This window comes from Cervus elaphus, chromosome 15 (genome assembly GCF_910594005.1).
Source record: "Cervus elaphus chromosome 15, mCerEla1.1, whole genome shotgun sequence".
Lineage (NCBI taxonomy): Eukaryota > Metazoa > Chordata > Mammalia > Artiodactyla > Cervidae > Cervus > Cervus elaphus.
Window position 1 is genome coordinate 27,442,808 of NC_057829.1, and position 18,523 is coordinate 27,461,330.

At 51.6% G+C, this 18,523-nt stretch overlaps 1 protein-coding gene across 8 annotated transcripts in view; it reads left to right on the forward strand.

Moving 5' to 3' along the window:
* Nucleotides 1-18,523, forward strand: part of CDH23 (cadherin related 23) — a 433,102-nt gene that overhangs the window by 227,416 nt on the left and 187,163 nt on the right. For all 8 annotated transcript variants that reach the window (XR_006345354.1, XM_043925746.1, XM_043925738.1 and 5 more), the window contains exons 10-11: nt 65-177; nt 1,856-2,044. Coding sequence is in view for 7 of the 8 variants with exons in the window: in XM_043925746.1 (XP_043781681.1) it covers nt 65-177; nt 1,856-2,044 (302 nt within the window). In the remaining variant the exon portion in view is untranslated. The remainder of the gene's footprint in view (nt 1-64; nt 178-1,855; nt 2,045-18,523) is intronic.

Here is an 18,523-nt window from a genome sequence, read left to right on the forward strand (position 1 = left end):
GGCACCAGCCCCCTGTCCTCCTGCCCTGGGCCCCAGTCACACCCTGAATTCTTCTGTCTCGCAGGGAATACCAACAGCATCTTTGCCCTGGACTACATCAGTGGGGCACTGACCTTGAATGGCCTGCTGGACCGGGAGAACCCCCTGTATAGCCATGGCTTCATCCTGACCGTGAAGGTGAGAGCCGGACACTTCCATCCTGGGCAGAGGGGATGCCCATGCCTTGGTGCCAGCCTCCAGTGGTACCCAATGTGGAGGCTCCAGGAGGCACATCACTGCTGTTCCCATACCCTGCACTGATGCCCGGGGCTTGCGCCCAGGGCCCCTGTCAGGAAGGACCAGTGCTTGTCACATGTGGGCCTTGTCAGGCACCCTGCTGGTCATCTCAGAGCCCTTATCGATGACCACGGAGGATTGTGACTTTGATCCCCATTTCAGGGGATGAGGAGGCACGGAGTGGGTGTGCATCCTGTTGTCCTTTCTGTTACCCCGTGATTTCAAGTTCTCTTATAGCCAACTTGGATTCTTAGAGTTACCCCATTTCTGGGTTTTTCCCCTGTTTCTAATTTTCATAGCTTCCCTGGGGGCTATTAGCTGGTTAGGAAAGAGCAATGCAGAAGGGAGAGGCCAAAGCGGCAGTGGTCCCCACCCCAGAAGGTATGACAGAACCACGGCCCCCCGCCTCCTGCAGCCCCCTGCTACTCATGGTCGGTTTTAATTAAAATCAATGACTTGCTGAGGCATTCCCTGGGAAACCCACTTAGGGTGCGGATGCTGCCTGGGCCACAGGCATCCTCCCCAGCCCCAGACTTCGATTTAGAAAGGGGGTGATACAAGGACTGAGGAGAGGGGCTCTGGGAAGAAGGCCCTCCTCTGGCATGGGAAGGATAGTGCCCCCAGCCTGGCCTTTTACTGTTCTCCTTGACTTTGAGAAGGCCTGTGGCAGCGATGGATTGATTAGCTCCGACTCTCCCACTGGCTCTGTCGTGTCTACCCTATGTCCACATGTGGACCAGCAGGGAATGGGGAGTTAACACAGCCTTCCCATCCAATTCCAACCCCAGGGCCCCTCTCAGCCTCCTCTCCTGTCTCTGTTCCCTTCCTCCAGAGGCGGGCAGCTCCAATGTGAGAGAGCTGCTCCATAGTCCCAGCGACACCACCAACTCAGCACGGGACCCCGAGCTCAGCTTTTCCATCTTTCTATAAATATAATGTAGAGTTTCCCCACTTGGCTGTGAATCCCAATCCTCCGGGTAGCTAGTAAAAGACACCTAGTCCTGAGCTTCTCACCCAGAGATTCTGGCTCAGAAGGACTGGGAAGGGCTCCTTGGTGGCCCAGGGACTCTGTCCAGAGACTGGGTGCCCAGGTATCTGAGTCCATCTATTCCTGAGTCCAGCTAGGACCCTCACAGTGCCTGCAAGTGTTCGGTCTATAGCAGGTGCTGAATTAAGTCTTAATTATCTGCTAGCACAAATGTTCTCAGCCTGTTTCATCATTTGCCAAATGAATAATTTGGCATCATTTTCATCCCTTTGCCTCCAGATGAACCCTGAAATCTGTTCTTGTCCTCTGCACCCCACCTCATCCCACTGCCTGAGTTTGATGCCTACTCTGGTTGTGTGTCCTTGTATAAGTCACTTAACCTCTCTGAGTTTCAGTTTCCCCATCAGTAACGGGAATCAGTAAAATGGAGATGCTAATGGTAGAATCTTCTTCCTGGGGTTATGCTGAGGATGAGATGGAATAATTCACATAAAGTGCAGTGCCCAACATTGAGAAAGCCCGAATGAATGACCTCTCTTATTGTGATCATGGCTACCTTCATCCCTGGCATGTTTATTCTTCTATCTGCAGGGCACAGAGCTAAATGAGGACCGCACCCCATCCGACGCCACAGTGACCACAACCTTCAACATCCTGGTGATTGACATCAATGACAACGCCCCAGAGTTCAACAGCTCTGAGTACAGCGTGGCCATCACTGAGCTGGCACAGGTCGGCTTTGCTCTGCCCCTCTTCATCCAGGTGGTAGACAAGGACGAGGTGAGTCCCTTAACATGTGGTGTCCAGTCCCGCTCCCGGCCTGGGCTGCACAACCCTGGGGGGGACACCAGGGATCTCTGGGCTCGCAGGTTCCCATCTATAAAATAGAAACAAACTTTGCCTCACCCTCCCCTGCTACGTGCTGAGGATAAATAAGGCTGCAAAAATCCTGTACAAAGTGTTTGAGCACACACCTCCAATGTATAGTTCTATTTTAGGAATCTATATATATGATCATCGTACTAACCTAGTCTATGTATTATGAAACATACATGCATAAAATATAAATTTTAAAAGGGAGAGGCTCTTGTATAAATGGTGACTTTGGAATAAGTCTTATTCCTGCTTTTGGGGTGATAATGACCCCACCTTTTCCTTGCAAGTAGTGCAAGTGCCTCCCAGAGGCTCCCAGGCCGCAAGGATGCCTGCACCCCCTTGTCCAGAAGCCTGGAGGCTGAGGCCAGTGTCAGGAGGGAAGACCGTGGGTTCTGAGGGAGAGAGACAGCTCCAGAAGGAGCTCCAGGAGGCGGGGGCTCCAGCTCCGCCCCGTGTCATTCTGCTGGCCTGAGTGTCTCCCCTTGCCCCACCTCCCTTGCCCGTCAGCAGTCACAACCTTAATAGGACTTCTATTTATTATCGCTGCTCTCCCGGCCCACTCTGCTCAGGAATTCCATTAGGTTTTCCCGCCAGAGGTGCTTCTCTGCAATTACTCCTCACGTGAGGCTCTCTCACTGGCCTTATTCCAGGCCTGGGGCCCCTCTCCTGTCAGCTTCTCTCAACTGTACCCAATCCCCCCAAGGACTCAGGTTCACAAGGGCAAGTCAGTGCCTCTATGTGTGTGTGTGTGTACATGTGTATGCACAGGCACATTTCTGTACATGTGTACACATATGATATGCCTTCTTCTCCTGCTGAGTCTTTTGGACCCTACCTCTCTGAGATAATTGAAGTATGTACTGAGCATCTATTGTTTACAAGGAGCTATATTTGATCACTTAAGGAAATCCAGGAAGTGAGATCTTTGGTCCCTGCCCCATGGGGCCAAATGTGTTTATGCAAATATAATATGTAATTTTAAAACATATGCAATAATGTAGAAAGTTTAAAAGGTGGAGATAAACAGGTACAAAAACAGGTTCTCACATGTTCTCACACCCCATGGATCACTTTGTATTCCTCGGGAGAGCAGACCCCCTTTAGAGACTGCTGTGTGAATGAGAACCTCAGGAGAAAGTCCCATCTTTGGTTTCAGGCTGATAATAATGCCCAAGGGAAGAGAGACACTGGAAATAGTGTGGTCCAGAGTCCAGTGACTGTAGGCGGTGAGGCTCCAGAGCTCAGCTGAGGAAGAGGGAGGCAGGGACTGGGAGCGTCAGGAAAGACTCTATGGTAAGAGGGGGACTAGGGCTAAGCCTTGGGGTAAAAATCAGGTGGTAAAAGAGTGCTCAGGAGGGCTGGGGGGCCAGACTGTGACCCCCAGAGAGGACCGGAGGGAGAAAGCTATACGTAGATCAAGGGAACAGGCAATAACCTGTGCATTGACCAGGGGTTGTGGAGTAGCCTGCTGGGAAGGTGGGCTGGGACACATACCTCGGGGAGCCTTGAGTGCCAAGCCAAGGAATCAGCCAGGGCCTGTGTTCAGGGCCAAACCTGCCATTTATTAGCTCCGTGACCTTGGATGACTCATTGACCCTTTCTAAGCCTCACTTTGCTCATCTGTGTGATAAAAAATAGGCAATATATCAGTCCATTTCTAATCACAGGAACAAATTAACCCTGCAAGCAGTTTATTTCACCCTCGGACTGCTTGTCCAGCCAGGGGAGGCAGGGAGAGCCCCTCGGCGTGGTCACTTCGGCGCACACTCTGCAGGATTGTGGTTGTGGCAGGAGGCAGCCACGGGGTTAAGCCCCAGCTCTTCTTTGCTTCATCTCAGAAGTGTGACTTCTGCTCAAGGCCCATCAACCAGCACTAGATATATGCCCCCACCTCACTGCCTGAAGGCTGGGGGATGTAGGTAAGCAGCTAAATATTTGTGTCTGCCACAAAGGACAGCAACAAGGTGTGTGGAGAGGAGGAGATCAGCTGATAGTGTATAGGACTTAGCATGTGCCGGCCACACCCAGATGTTCACCATATGGGTGCGGGGGGCACCACCCCTGGCAGGGCCTGCTCACCTCGACTTGTTGTGGGATGTCAAGGTTACCCTGTGCCCTTGGGTTTTACCTCAGACTCCCTTCCCGGCAATCCTGTCTAAAACACCTGCAGGAATGCTGACGGCAGGGGCCCTGATCCATTGGGGTTTGGCCAGTGTCCTAACAGTAGAGGACTGGCCTCCTTCTCACAGGGTCACACTCCTCCAGGGCACAGCAAGGTGTAGAGAGAGAGGAGGAGAGGCAGCCCAGAGCATCCCACCCTAAGGTCACCTCCAGTTGACCTTAGGTGGAGGAGGAAACTGGGCCCTCCTCCAGTTTCCCAGTAGGGCTGTACCCAGGCCACCCCAGATGTGGTCCTGGGCTGGTTCCTAAATAAGAAGGAGAGAAAAATTGCTGTCTCAGTTGCCCTGCTCTTTTGTAGCTCCCATTTCTTCTCCACTCTCCAAAACTCTGGGGGGTGAGGGGTCAGATCTGCCCAGGTGAATGCTCCCAAAGCCTGGTCTTGGGTGCTGACGGTCAGGCCTCAGGTTCCCAGGGTGGAGTATTCAGCCACAGGGCCAGCAGGAACACAAGACAGAGGCCACTGGCACGCACAGCATGGCCCAAGTGTCCCAAGTCTGGAGAAACTCAGAGAACCTCAAAGAGGAAGCAAGAGCTGTTGTAAAAGATTTGTCATTCCTCTGACTTCTCTTTCTGAGGGGAGACTCATCTGTTGGGATTTGTGTCTGGGTTGAAAGTGACTCTGGATTTGCTCGGCATGGCAGGAGAAGGTTTATCGGGCAGACTTGGAGAAGGGGGCGTGAAGAGAGTTCACGTCCCTTTGTCATAGATTCTCCAGGACAGGACTCTCCCTTGCATTCACCATGCTTCTGATTTTGCAGTTACTGGTGTGATTATCCCAAGAGTGTCTTCTCCCTGTTAGGCTGAATGACCCATGGGTAGGAGCAGGTCTGTTTGCTCACCAGTGTGACCACCCAGTGCCTCATACTCTGCCTGGCACTTGGGAGGCATTGCAAAAATATATTTTGGTTGAGTTGAAAGCATGATTGAATGATAAAAGAAGTAATGAAGTAGCCCAGGGCTTTATCCAAACTGGATCATCAGTCAGTACCCATATGCTGAAGCCCAAATTCGACTGTTTGTGTAGGAAGGGGACCTCCGAGGTCCACTGTGGGGCAGTAGAGGGTGCTGGCGGAAGACTGAAAGGGAAGGAGGAAGCAGGTTAACCTCTCAGTCAGGCCTTTGTGGCAGCCGTTCCTAATAAGGATGCTGACCTAATTCACAAAGACTAGATAATGCCTACCATCTCCTCCAGATTCTGCTCAGCCTCTTGCTGAACCTCGGGCTCTGCCAGACCCTTCAGATGCACCTAAAGGTGCTTGAAAGAGACCCTTTCTCTGTCCCAAGGACTCCATTTCCACTGTCAAGTCTCACTGAGTAATTTCCTCCCCTTTGCCCAGCTATAGAAAACACAGAAAAGCCAAAGGAGAAAGGGATGGGGTGGGCTGAAACCAACAACCACCCATTTGCACCTTGTGACAGTTGAGATGCAAATAGATGGTTGTAATGCAAATCACACAAAAAAGTCTCTAGGCACAGGCCCCAGGAGTCAGCCTTGGTATAGGAGCTCATCTCTGAGTTTCAAATTAAAGGCTGTGGCAACCTCATTCCGCCAGCTGGGCGTTCTCTTGTCTCCTTGCTGTTCTCCTGGAAGCAGGAAATAACTGCACACTTACCTACTTGGATTCCTACCACATTGTTACCCACTCCCCTGCTCTCAACATGATCTCTGCTGTTTCTCCACTTTGGTCAACTTTTCCTCTCCTTATCATGCCTACAGCTGAGCTAGACACAGGCTGTCGTGTTTTCCCATCTACATTGATTGGGAGGGTTGGAAGTTTCTGTTCACTTGTCCTAAAAAGCCACTCTTCTATCTGCATTCTGACCCTGAAGGGTTGGGGGCTGAAGGCAGGGAGTGTGGAAGCCCATCCATGCAGCTGGCTGCTTTATGAATTCCAGCAAAGGGGTTCTTTAAAAAATATTGCTTCTGCACTATGCACAACCCTACCCAGTTGACTGGGCTAAAAAATGGAAAATTCTTCTTGCATGCTCGTCAGTAGAAATACCGTCCGTGTTACAGCCTGCCTTTCTTCTCAGGAGTTGGGGGCATTTGATCCACTTTACTTCTGACCCACAGCTTCTTAGAACAGAATTGCTACTGTGCTTAAGAATATGTTTGCAGTAGAGAGGGGTTGGGGTATAGGGTGGGGTGCCAATATCCTGCCCAGAGTGGTCTCTACTGCCCAGTTCTGGGAATTACAGTTATTAAAGAATGGCCTTCAGACCTCATTAATTTGTTGGCCACCCTCTGCCCCTGGCATTTCTAAGGGAATATATTAAAATGTACACTGGTGGGGGATGATGCATTCATTCAGTCAACAAACATAATTATACACCTACTGTGTGTTCACCACTGGGGAAACAGTGCTGAAGATGTGGTCCCTGCCCTCCAAGAGCTTCTGTTTCATTCCAGTGGGGAAGCTAGAGGAGCAGGCGCCAACATCACTGCAGGCGGGAATGAGGGTCAGGAAGTCAGGAAACAAGCTGAGTGATGGGTGGTGGGTAGAGCGACTACTTTCGATTCAGGAGTCCTAGAAGGCTTTCCCAAAAGGTGCCCTTGGGGCTGCAGTTCAGTGATGTGGAGGGGTCAGCCATACGGAGTTGCGGAGGGTGCTCCCCTGCAAGGGCAGAGGTTCCCTACAAGGGATCCAACCTTGTAGGGATTTCCCAGGAGCAGAGGAGAAGCTGGTGGGATGGTCCAGGGAGCTTGAGTGAGCAGTAGGAGGTGAGGCTGGTGCCATCATCAGGGGCCAGGCCAGGCCTGCCAGCTGCAGGAAGGTGTTCTTCCATGACTGTGAGCATGGAGGGGAACCAGCTGACATGGTCTGAGTTGTCTTTGTCAAGGAGCTCCCTGATGGCTGTGTTGAAAATGGGGGGCTGACAGGGGCCACGGGTGGAAGCAGAGAAACACCGCAGAGAAAACGCCCCCACCTCCACTGACCACTGTTCCCCGTTGGCAGGTGCGTCCTAGTGTCTGACTTGAGGCTCTCCTGCCCTTTAGCCAGTTTCCTCTTAAGTGTTTGCAAGAAGCCAGAGAACCCCAGACCCCTTATAATGAAACCTAAAACATCTAGAAGAAATGCCTTCAGAACACTTCTCAGGAGGACACTGAGTGGCCATCTTCAGTCTTTGTGAACAGAGGCTCTCCCATGTTCAAGTTGACCCAGGGTTTTGAACTCTGGCCATAGCCCTCTGCTACCACACCTGTCTGGACTGCCCAGGAAAGATGGTGGTAGAGAGAGCAGAGAAGCCAGGTCCCACGCCTCCTCACAGAGGGATTCCAGGCAAGCCTTGTCCCCTCTCTGTGCCTCAGTGACCACCTCTGGGAAACCATGGGTTGGACCAGTGAGCCTTAAGACTGTAAACCCTAACATTCCTTTTGTCCAAGAGGACCTGAGTGGGAAGAGGGAGGGTGCCTCCCGAAGCTTCCCTAACCACCCCGCACCGCTTCCCAACACTAGCCCGTCCTCCCTCCCCTGTTCTTGCCCCAGTCGCCTCTGTTCCCCACTTTGAGTGCACAGCCTGGTACCTTTGTGGGCCTCACCCCCTGTCCCCAGCCTCTTCCTCCCACCAACATGCTTCTTTATTTGCTACTATCTGGGGCATCCCTTTACGGGTTAGGAAGAAAGAGCCAATTAGAGTGGTTAAAAATAAGGGCTTTGAAGCCAGACTACCTGGGCTCAAATCCTGACGCTGCCGCTTTTGTTCTGTGTAACCTTAGGAGACTTGTTTATCCTCATGGATTCAGTTTTATTATCTGCAAAATGGAGGCAGTACAATTTGAAGTCTCATCAGGGGGGTAGACGCACTGCCCAGGACCCTTTCCCAGTTGGGACTCCAGATTGCTGTTAATGTGAAACTTCCCAGCACTGTTCTAGTCTAGATATAGTTGTCACCCCAATATGGTGATATATACGCTTTTGCATCTCCCTATTATTTTTACTTCTTTTCTCTTAATGACTGTATATTGAAATCAAGTCAAATGATCTATAAAAATTGAAACTGTTGAAAAAAAAAATGGAGGCGGTAATAATACCTACCTCATAGAACCATTGTGAGGATTAAATGGGCCTATGTGTGAATTTAGAAGTGCCTGGCCCATAAAAATACACTCTTAAAATCCTAAAAATTCTTACTTCCAACCCTGGAAGATATGTGTATTATTGTGTCATTTATAGGAAAAAGGAAATTGAGGTTCAGAGAAGTTAAGAGGCTTCCCTAAGGTGGCACAGCCAATGCGTCTCAGAGCTTGGCCTTAAACATCCCTGTGCTTCTTGGTTGGGCTGCAGGGCTCCCCGTTTACAGCCAGGGATCCCCATTCTCAGAGATCTGGTCCCACCAGAGCAGGTGGGTCCCCCACCTCCAACCTGGCTGGTAGGAAGGTGAGGGGGAGGTGAGACAGTGGGGGTGGCTGCACTGCAGAGGTGAATAGGGACACATCTGGCAGGATGCCTGTTTCAGGCAGGAAATGACACAGTTCATTTGTTTGAGGGGCACAGGAGGAAAAAACCAGCATTGCCCACCTCCCCAAGGAGAAAACATCACCAAACAAACAAGTAAAAGAAAGCAACTGATGAGGAGAAAAAAACATATTCCAGAATATGGGGTTTATTTGTAGGGATGAGGTGGGCAGTGAGAAAGAGAGATTGCTCTCGTTCTCCTGTCCATCTTGACTTTATTTTTATCTATCACCCTCATTTTCTATTCCACATGTGTTCCAGGCCTGTCAGGGAGCCCAGTCCATAACCTTGTATTTATTTAAATTCATTTTCTCATTCACTCCTGTTAGTTGGTCTGTCTGGCCTGAGATTCCTCTGGCCCTTCTCCCCACGCAGCCCTGCAGGGTTGCAGTGCTGGCCCCTCAAGTCCCTCCCAGACTTCCTTTCAGTCCAGGGGTTCTTAATCCAGGAGTGGGAGCCCACTGGCTCTCCAAGGCATCCTTGACCCTGGATGGAGAAAAATCTGCATCTTTATTTTTGCTCACCTCTACCTGAACTTCTGAGATCTCTTTGATTATGAAATAGAAACAAATCACAGCAGCCTTAGGAGTACCTGTGACTCTGAGCCCAAGAGGAATCTCAGATATTTTCATATCACATTACAGGTGTCACAGGGATCTCAAAATATCATTTACACTCATCACCACTTTGAAATTACAGCATATATTAGACCCGCTGCCAAATCTTATTGTTTCATGCATTAAGAAGCATGTCACTGTACTATAATACCCTTTTCAAGTACTGTGATAACTGTGTTTCAAGATAATTAATCGACATTGTGGTCCTTTGTATTTTATTTTATGCAGCTAAAATGTTATTCTCTTGAAGGGGGTCCGTGGGCTTTACCAGACTGTCAGAGGGTCCATGGCACAAAAAAGATGGAAGACCCCTCCTTAATTCCTGTCCTCAGTAACTGCCACCCTTCAGCCCAGCTTCCTCCTCAGGCATTGGCTGTTAGGCCAACCTCCAACTGGTTCTCAGAGTTGCCATCCTGAACTGAATATCCACTTAAGGTGGGGTGGGTGAGAACAGGGAGGCCATTTTCTCCATGTCACACGTTCAGCTGAGGGTCCATTTTCCGGCTGTGGAGCTTCCAGGCCACTGTTGACCCAGGCCCCATAAATCCACCCACCAGCATCTACTTTGCAGTAGAGGCACAGGAAATATACATCCCTGGCACCCCAGGGAGTGATCCCCGCTGTCCTGAGCTCTCCCTACCTGCCAGTATGACCCAAGGCACAGACCTCTGCTTCCCTATTTTCCAAAGCAATTTGAGCTTGAAACCAAACTCTAGAAGCCCTGAAGAGAGATGGGGCGGGGGGGGGCAGGGGGGTGGGGGTTGCAGGGAAGGGAGGGGCCGACTGCCAGCATCCATGGAGGCAGATGTTGGTTTTTGCTCCCTCTGGATGTGTGATTATCCAGTCATCCAGGCCCTTCTTTCCCCTCCATTAGGGAGATAACTGGGATCTGGGAAATCACCCACCTCCCACTGAATCCCCCAGGGGATATAAAGGCAGTAGATGGAGTGCCTCCAACATTCTGGATGCCTCACCCAGCTCGTGACTTCATTGCTGAAGTAAAGCAGAGAGGAGGGAGGGGTTGGGTGATCTGGCCCAGGGGACGACCCAGACAAGGCATGCGGAGAAGAGGAGGTCAGCCTAACCCCTCTGCCCCCGGCCATCCCGGCCATCCCGGCTGCTCCTCTTTCTGAAAGGTTTTCTGCAGGTTCTGTTGCAAAGCAGGGGTTAAGCATCCCCACAAAGCACAGTCAGCACGGCTGGGACCTGGGTGAACGCCGCCTCTGCCCTGGCTGTGGGCAGGGGTCCGTCTGCACGACCTCCGCCATGTCATAGCTTCAGTGCACATTCCTGGGGTTCCTCTCTCAAGACTGAGGCTCTCCAGGAAAACATCTGTTGACTTCAAAGCAAAGCCACTCTGAAAGGGAAGCCAGGGGGAGCAGGGCGGCCCCATTAGTGCTTTTTCCCATTAATTTCTCCCCAGTTGCCTTGGCTGAGGTTCTTATTATGATGACGATGATTATTAGGATTTTTCTGTGCGTGGCTGCATCCTGTGCTGTGATTCCTTCCAGCAAGCAGCTCTAGCCTCTCCCGGGACCAGAGGGTGTCCTCAGCATGATTCAGACACCTCCTAATTTAGTCCCACCGTAAATCTAATTAGCATGCTATTTACACCAGGCCCCTTAGCCTTGGCGGGTGGTGTGAAGCAGTACCAGCACCCATACCTCACTCCTCCCCACCCCAGTACCTGTGGCTCTGAAGTCCCTGCCAGCCGCTGGAGGTCATCATCTGTATTGGATCTGGGGGACTGCTCCCCTCTTATTCAGCTCCCTTCCCCACACCCACACCTCCCCTTGGAAAGTATCATTTTATCCTCAAAGTCATGCTGCCTAAAAGCAGCAGCTGGCCTCCCTGAAGACCCCCACCCAGATCAGAAGCAGAACTAACGACCTTCACCCTGTCTCCATCGCTCCTTGGCTGGGTCATGCCCCCTCTGGTGCCCCTTCACCATGGGCCCTGGTGAACCCAGCCTCACTCCAAATCGTGGTTTCTAACTCCCACCCTCCCCCGCCTGCCTCATTTGCCAGCCCCCATCACGGCCGCAATAGCAACTGGTGGTTGTCTTGTTCATCCCCGACTTGAAGGGTAGGGGTGAGCACAGTGTGGCTGGGCGCAGTGGCTGGCGTCCCTCCCCATCACCGTGATCGTGGGCTGGGAAACGTCCTTGTCAGCAGGCGCAGGGAGTGCAGGGTCCCAGAGGGCAGCTGTGGTGAAGCCGGGAGCCTCCTCCCCTGCTCTCCTCTGTCCCCTGAGAGGGGAGAATTTTGCCGGAGCAGGGTGGGAGAGGGTAGGAGGCCTTCAGTGCCAGGCAGGGCTTCGTGGCTGTATCATCACTGTCCATGAAGGCCTGGGGGGGACATTTCCTCCTTCCTCTCTAGGCCTTAGTTTCCCCAGTGGATTTGAAAAAGGAATTGGAAGTGAGAGAAGTTTTTGAGATGAGTGTTGCCAAATGCACATGTCCCAGGTTGGAAAGATGTTCTGGCACAGAGCGGAGCATGTTTCCTCTCTTTCGTCCTGATGAGGGCCCAGAGCCTGGGGTCAGCAGGCAGATGTTACTCTGCTCTTCTTACATGAGCTCAACGGGCTCGGAGAGGAACCTTCCACATGGGGTCACAGAGCAGGGCCAACACACACAACGGCTAGCGAAGCTTGCTGTGCAGTGGGCACCCAGGCCCAGGGCAGGAGAGGGATGCCCTAGAGCAGCTCCCGCATTGAGTGGAAGGCAGGAATTGATCATTTGTTCATTTATTCAGCAAGTATTTGTTGAACACCGACTGCGTCCAACGTACTTTTCCAGGCCCTGTTCATAAGTGAGCACACAGCCGAAGTCCAGGCCTCGGGCAGTAGAAGAATAAAGAAACAAATCGATCTATATTATTGTATGTCAAGTGGTGACAGGAGCCATGGAGAAAAAGACAGCAGAGTGAGGGGCCTGAGGGAGTGCCGGGGAGGAGAAGGGGTCCGAGGAAGTCTCTCCAATAGGACGATGTGTGTGGAGAGGCCTCAGTGAAGTGGGGGCGAGCTTTGTGGATATTTGGAGGAGGAGCATTCCCAGCAGAGGGAGCAGCTGGCGCTGGGCTGCGGGAGTAGAAGTGTGGCTGCAGGTTGAGGAGGCCCGTGGGTAGGGGAGGAGGCGGACAGGCCTGGCTCTTGTCAGGGCTCAGCAGGAAGGCAGTGAGCAGCAAACAAGAGACTTGATCTGACTAAAGTTTTTCAAGAGGACAGACTCTGAAAACAACCCAAATGCCCAGCACCTGATGAGTGGACAAACAATGTGGTATACAGTGAAAAATTGTAGAGCTGTTACAGTAATGTTACATCCACGATGTAACACAGAACCTAGAAAACAGGATGCTAGGTAGAAGAAGCCAGACGCAAAAAGTCGCTTTGTGGGTGATTCCATTTCCATGAAGTGTCTAGAATAGGCAAGTCCGTAGGGACAAAAGGCACACTCGTGGTCGCAGGGGCTGAGGGCAAGGAAATGAAGAGGGATTGCTTATACAGGATTTCCTTTCGGGGTGATGAAAATATTTCAGAACTATAGGTGGTAGTTTTACAGTATCACGAATTATACTCAAAACCGCTGAACTGCACACATTAAAATGACTAAAGTGATGAACTGTATCTCAATTCAAAAACTGTAAGAACGTGCTGGCTGCCTGGGTTCATAGACAAAGCAGAGCAGGGCCATTCCTAGGAGGGAAGGGCAGTAAGATGTGTGCAGGGGTAGGGAGTGTTCAGCGCCAGGGTCTGATTTGAAGGGAGAGGGTTTGCTGGGGTGGAGGAAGGGGTGAGGGTCCCTGGACTACAAAGAAAGCTGAGCGCTGAAGAATTGATGCTTTTAAACAGTGGTGTTGGAGAAGACTCTTGAGACTCTCTTGGACTGCAAGGAGATCCAACTAGTCCATCCTAAAGGAGATCAATCCTGAATATTCATTGGAAGGACTGATGTTGAAGCTGAAACTCCAATACTTTGGCCACCTGATGCAAAGAACTTGACTCATTTGAAAAGATCCTGTTGCTGGGAAAGATTGAAGGTGGGAGGAGAAGGGGGCGACAGAGGATGAGATGGTTGGATGGCATCACCGACTCAATAGACACGAGTTTGAATAAGCTCCGGGAGTTGGTGATGGACAGGGAGGCCTGGCATGCTGCAGTCCATGGGGTCGTAAAGAGTTGGACCCGACTGAGCCACTGAACTGAACTGAGAATGACCGCAGAAGCTCTTTGAGCAGTTAGGAACCTGGAGTCTTACTTCCTGAGATGGCAAAGCAGTAGCTTTGGTAAGGAGAAGGCAGAAGCTGTAGGTTAACCTTCAACACATTAGGTTTGACCTGCTTGTTAGACATTCAAATAGAAGTGCCAGGAAGCCAAGTAGGAAACAGGAGCATTGCCAGAGTCTGAATCATAGTTAAAGTCACGGGTCTACCTAGGAAAGGGGTACAGATAGACTAGAGAGCAGGGTTGGGGGCCAAGCAGCCGGAGGGCACCTCAGAGTTAGGGGAGATGAGGATGAACTGGCAGAGACACTGAGAAGGAACTGCCCTGAGGGAGGAGGAGGACCAAGAGGGAGCACTGAAGGATGGGAGAACGATTGAGGCAGTGGAGTGGAGAGGGAGGAGGCGGCTGCCTGAGCATCTACTAGTAGTCCCCAATTAGCATGTGTATCTGTGTTTACTTTTCTGTTTTCAGCATAAGGACTCTTAATTACCCTCATTAGGGAATGCCCAGATCCACTAACATTTACTGAGCAAGCCCACCAGGCTTTGGTTTTTTCTTTTTAATCCGCTTAACCATCTTCTCGAGTCCACCTTCAAAGCTCTCCCCAGTACACCGGGATGGCCCGCCTCTTAGAGGGATGCAGGGCTTCCTCCCCTAGCTCTGCAGTCCGGGCAGATATGCTAACTCCTCCTACAGGAACGGGAGTGTGCTTAAATACACAGGCTACCAAGGTGAAGTGAAAGTTGGATGGATTTCCCAAGGCATTCTGCTGAGCAAAAGCAGCCAGCCTCAAAGGCTGCTTCCAAATGATTCTATGACATTCTCACAAGGCAAAACTCTAGTGGCAGAGACCCCATCACTGATTCCCAGGGGTTTGGGGTAGGAGAGGGTGACTGGACAGAAGGAGCACCGGGGGGGCTGGGGCGGGGCGGGCGTCCCTGGCCTGGCTGTGATGGGGGAAGGCCAAGCTATACATTCGAAAGTTTATAGAACTCTGTGCCCCCAAATGCCAATGCCACTGCATGTTCATTATACAATTTATAAAAATTTATATCATTGAAGACTTTTCCACCTTCATCCTCCCAAAAAAGATGATGTGAAAAGCACCAACGTAAATAACACTACTGGTGGACTTTTACACTCAGCACCATCCTTCCCACCACTGTCATTTAATTCAACACATATGCAATACCACCTTCCTAAAGCGAGAAAGGTAGGCTGGAGGGCCATGAGTGCCACAGTGAGTCTGAACCTGATTCAGTAGGCAGGTGGGAGCCATCGACGGTTCTTGAGTGCAAGTGATACCCTCAGAGCTGATTCATCTTTAGGTTGGTTAATCTGGACAGAAGGAGAAAGAGGTTAGAGACCAAGGGTGATGGCAGATAGCACTAATGGATGAGGGCTAGATGTGGGATCTGTGCAAAAGGTGAGGGCTGGAGTGAGGCTCGGGTTTAGAATCCCAGGGATGGAAGTGGCAGAAGCTCAGAGGGCAGGCCAGGGCAGAGGCTAGATGGAAGGAAAGATGGCAGCGGCCACCATCTGCCACCACTCCACTGGGCATGGCCAGACTCCTGGTTTCATCTTCCCCTGAACTTAGTTCTTTAGCTGAAGTCCCTCCATCACCCTCACCTGCTCTCTCTCTGAGTCTCTGTGTTAGAGACTCAATTTTCAGATTTTTTTCCTCACACCATATATTCACAGATATACCATGCAGCTCATTCACTCATGCCTATATTGCTTTGTCTGTTTAACCACAATTACTATGTGTCCAATACCTGTGTGCCTGGAAAGGCATGGCATGGGTCATAGAGACAGTGTTCTTTGCAAACCTGAGCTGTGCCTGGGTTTAACTTCAGGATGCCCCGGGGAAGTTGAGTAACACTGTTATCAGGCATGGTCACCCATCTGCCTAGAGCCCAGTGTCCTGTTCCAGCCCAAGACCCTTCCCATAGGGCACTTGTGGTGCCTGTGTTCTGAGGGAAGGGGCCCCAAGGCTGGGCAGTCCACCTGGGCAGAGGGCTCGGAGCAGGAAGATGAATTCACCCACTCCCTTCCAGCTCCCAAGACACCCAGGGTCATGGCCTCTAAACAGTCTTGAGTTCTACCCACCGCACCCCACCCCAAGCCTCTTGAGGCAATGTGATCCCTCTCAGCCCCCCTCCCTGCCACTCAGAGGCATGCTGACGGTGGGCTGACTATTGGAGAAGCAGAGGAATATAAAGTGGTGTGATTAGCAGCAGGCAGAGTCCCCCTCCTGATTTCCATAAGGCGTTTAGATTTCTTTGCCTTGCCACATTTCTCTCTCTGTGGGAACAGGGAAATAGTTTTAGCATGGTAAATCGACAGAGCCAGGCAGCTGCTCAGTGCAAGGCCCACTGCCAGCTCTACACCCTGCCCCTCCCTGCTCTGAAGCTGAGGACAGCCCCCCTCTGCCAGCTCCAGCGAGGCTCATCCTCCTCCTGCTGCCGCCCTGCCCAGGAGGCCACATGACCTTCTGCGGAAGGTGCCCCAAGGTGGGGCAGGGCAATTCTGGCCTTGGGGCAGACTGGGATGCACACCCTTTTATCCTGCATTTTGGCCTCTTCTCCCTGCACCTCTGAGTACACTTACCCTTTAGCGCACTGCCCCAACCCCAGCCAAAACTCTGGTGCAGAGTTCGCTGGTAGAGTGGAAAGGGAATTAAAGCCAGGTATGCGAGTGAGGTCCAGGTTGTCAGATTCTGATCAGAACAGCAGACCTTTTTGTTAGAAAAGTGGCTGCCATGCTGGCAGGCCGGGCCACATGGACTCTTCAAGCTTTCCACTGAGGGCGGGTGCACTCAAACAGGGTCCCGTGCAGGAGGGAGGGAGTGAGGAAAGGATGGGGGGTGCGGGCATGGCCTGGATTCCTTGGGATCTTGTCGGGTGGAGCATATTGTTCTGGAATTAAGAGCTCAGGTGTCATGAATCTCACTTGGTCCCTCTCCCCTTTACATTCAAGGCACCAATCCAGTACCTCCGGCCTGGACAGCAGTCCCCTGCGTGTGTGGGCCTGGAAAGGTCCCTTCCACGTAAAGCTTGCTGTTCGGCCACACCCACAGGCACTGGTAAGGGGAGCCTAGTCATCCCGACCAGTACCCCCTGAAGCCAGTTTGTTTCAGTAAGTGCCCACTGGGCTGATTGCTCAGGCCCCTAGAGGTCCAGGGCAGCCTAAATAAAGATTTGGATCCCAGCAGAAATGACCATTTGCCTGGGACATAGAGGTCAGAGTGGCAGGTTCCGTCTCTGGGGCTGGTACAGTTAGCTTTGCTGCATCCAGTGGACACCAGTGGCACCTGTGATCCACAGACACCAGGGCTGCCAGCCAGCAGTGCAGCCATCCTCATTGGCAAGGACCAGCTCCTGGTGTGAGCTGCTTGGGGCTTGAGCCTCTAAAGTGAGCCCAGACTTTGTGGAGCACCTGTGGGACTCAAGGGCCGGTGTGGCTAGAACTAGATGCTTAGACTCCTTGTTTTCCACACCCAGTGGATGCCGCACCTGAGCAGTGGTGCCAGCTAGCCCTGCTGGGCTCTCAGACTCTCCGCATAGAGTGGGGGAACCTATTGACCTCATTTTTCTGAGATTGCCAAGGTTATAGCACCTTAAACCAGCATCCTGGGAACACTCTTAGTCCCAGACAGACTGGGACAGCTGGCCAACGAGGGGCAGTGCCCATCATCTCTGATACAGGCTTGAGAGGGGACCCACCCCAAGGCTCTGAACCAGACAAGCCTGGAACACAGAAGAGAAAGAAACAGCAGAGCTGAGCTCCCACTCTGTGACATGGGCTTTGCTGGGTCACTGGAGTTGGGACTCAGTGCCTAGGGACAGGAGGGGTGGGGACAGGGGCAAGGAAAGAGGCCATCAGGTGTAGCTGGGCTTTGGAAGTGTGAGATCCCCATAGTGCATTAGGGTAATGGGCTGCAAATTAGGAAAACAGAACTTGAAAGTGTCTGTCCCTCATTTACTTTAATGCAAGGACCCAGTGCACACTGTGTATAATTCATCTCCCAGAAGTGCTGGGACTGGCTGTAGGACTGACAGACAGATCCCTCTAGAGAGAGAGAGAGAGGTGTATATGTGCAGGTGAGGAGCACCTGCCCACCTCGCGCCCTCTTCTGTAGATGAATAATACACACATCTGCTAGCAGTGGAACTGACAGCTCTCTAGTATTCTTTCTCCAAAGTGCCAGCTGCCAATCGGATTGAATTAGATTTCACAGGGGTTTTTGCAATACATGGAATTCACCAGCAAATTACTCTTAAAGAGGGAAAATCAATCATTTGGAGCAGAGATAAGCTGAAGGCAAGGCAGCCTCGGATTGATCCCGTCTGTGCAGGCGTGTGTGGAATTCAACAGATAACCTGGGGAGAAGAGGGTGGGATCTGCTGGAGACAGGAACCGAGGAGGAGGAGGAGGAGGAGGAGGGAAGGAAGAAGAGCTGGAGGTAGAAGGTAAAGCAGAGAGGGAGAAAATGAAAAGGAGAAGGTGAGAGGGGAGGGGAGGAAAGCAGGAAGAAGAGGGATAGAAAAAGAAGAGAGAAACAGTGGAGAGGGAGGGAAGGGGAGAGAAAGAAGGAGTGGACAGAGTGAGCAGAAGAGCGAAAAGCAATTTGAAAGAGCACAGAAGGTGAACTATCATAACAGTACCTTGGAAAATTACCCGGTCCACGCTTCCCATTTTGCAGATCAGAAAACTTAGGTCCAGAGAGACAAAAGGGCCTGCCCCAGAGAGGAACAGCAGATCCAGAGAAAACCTCAGATCCCTGGTTTTCCTGACCTCAGGCTCACGATGCTCAAGGGTCCAAACCACACAGAAATTTGGGAAAGGGGTATAGATGGTCTGAGAGCCTGAAACGAGGTCTGTCCTTCACTCTGCTGCATCCTGGG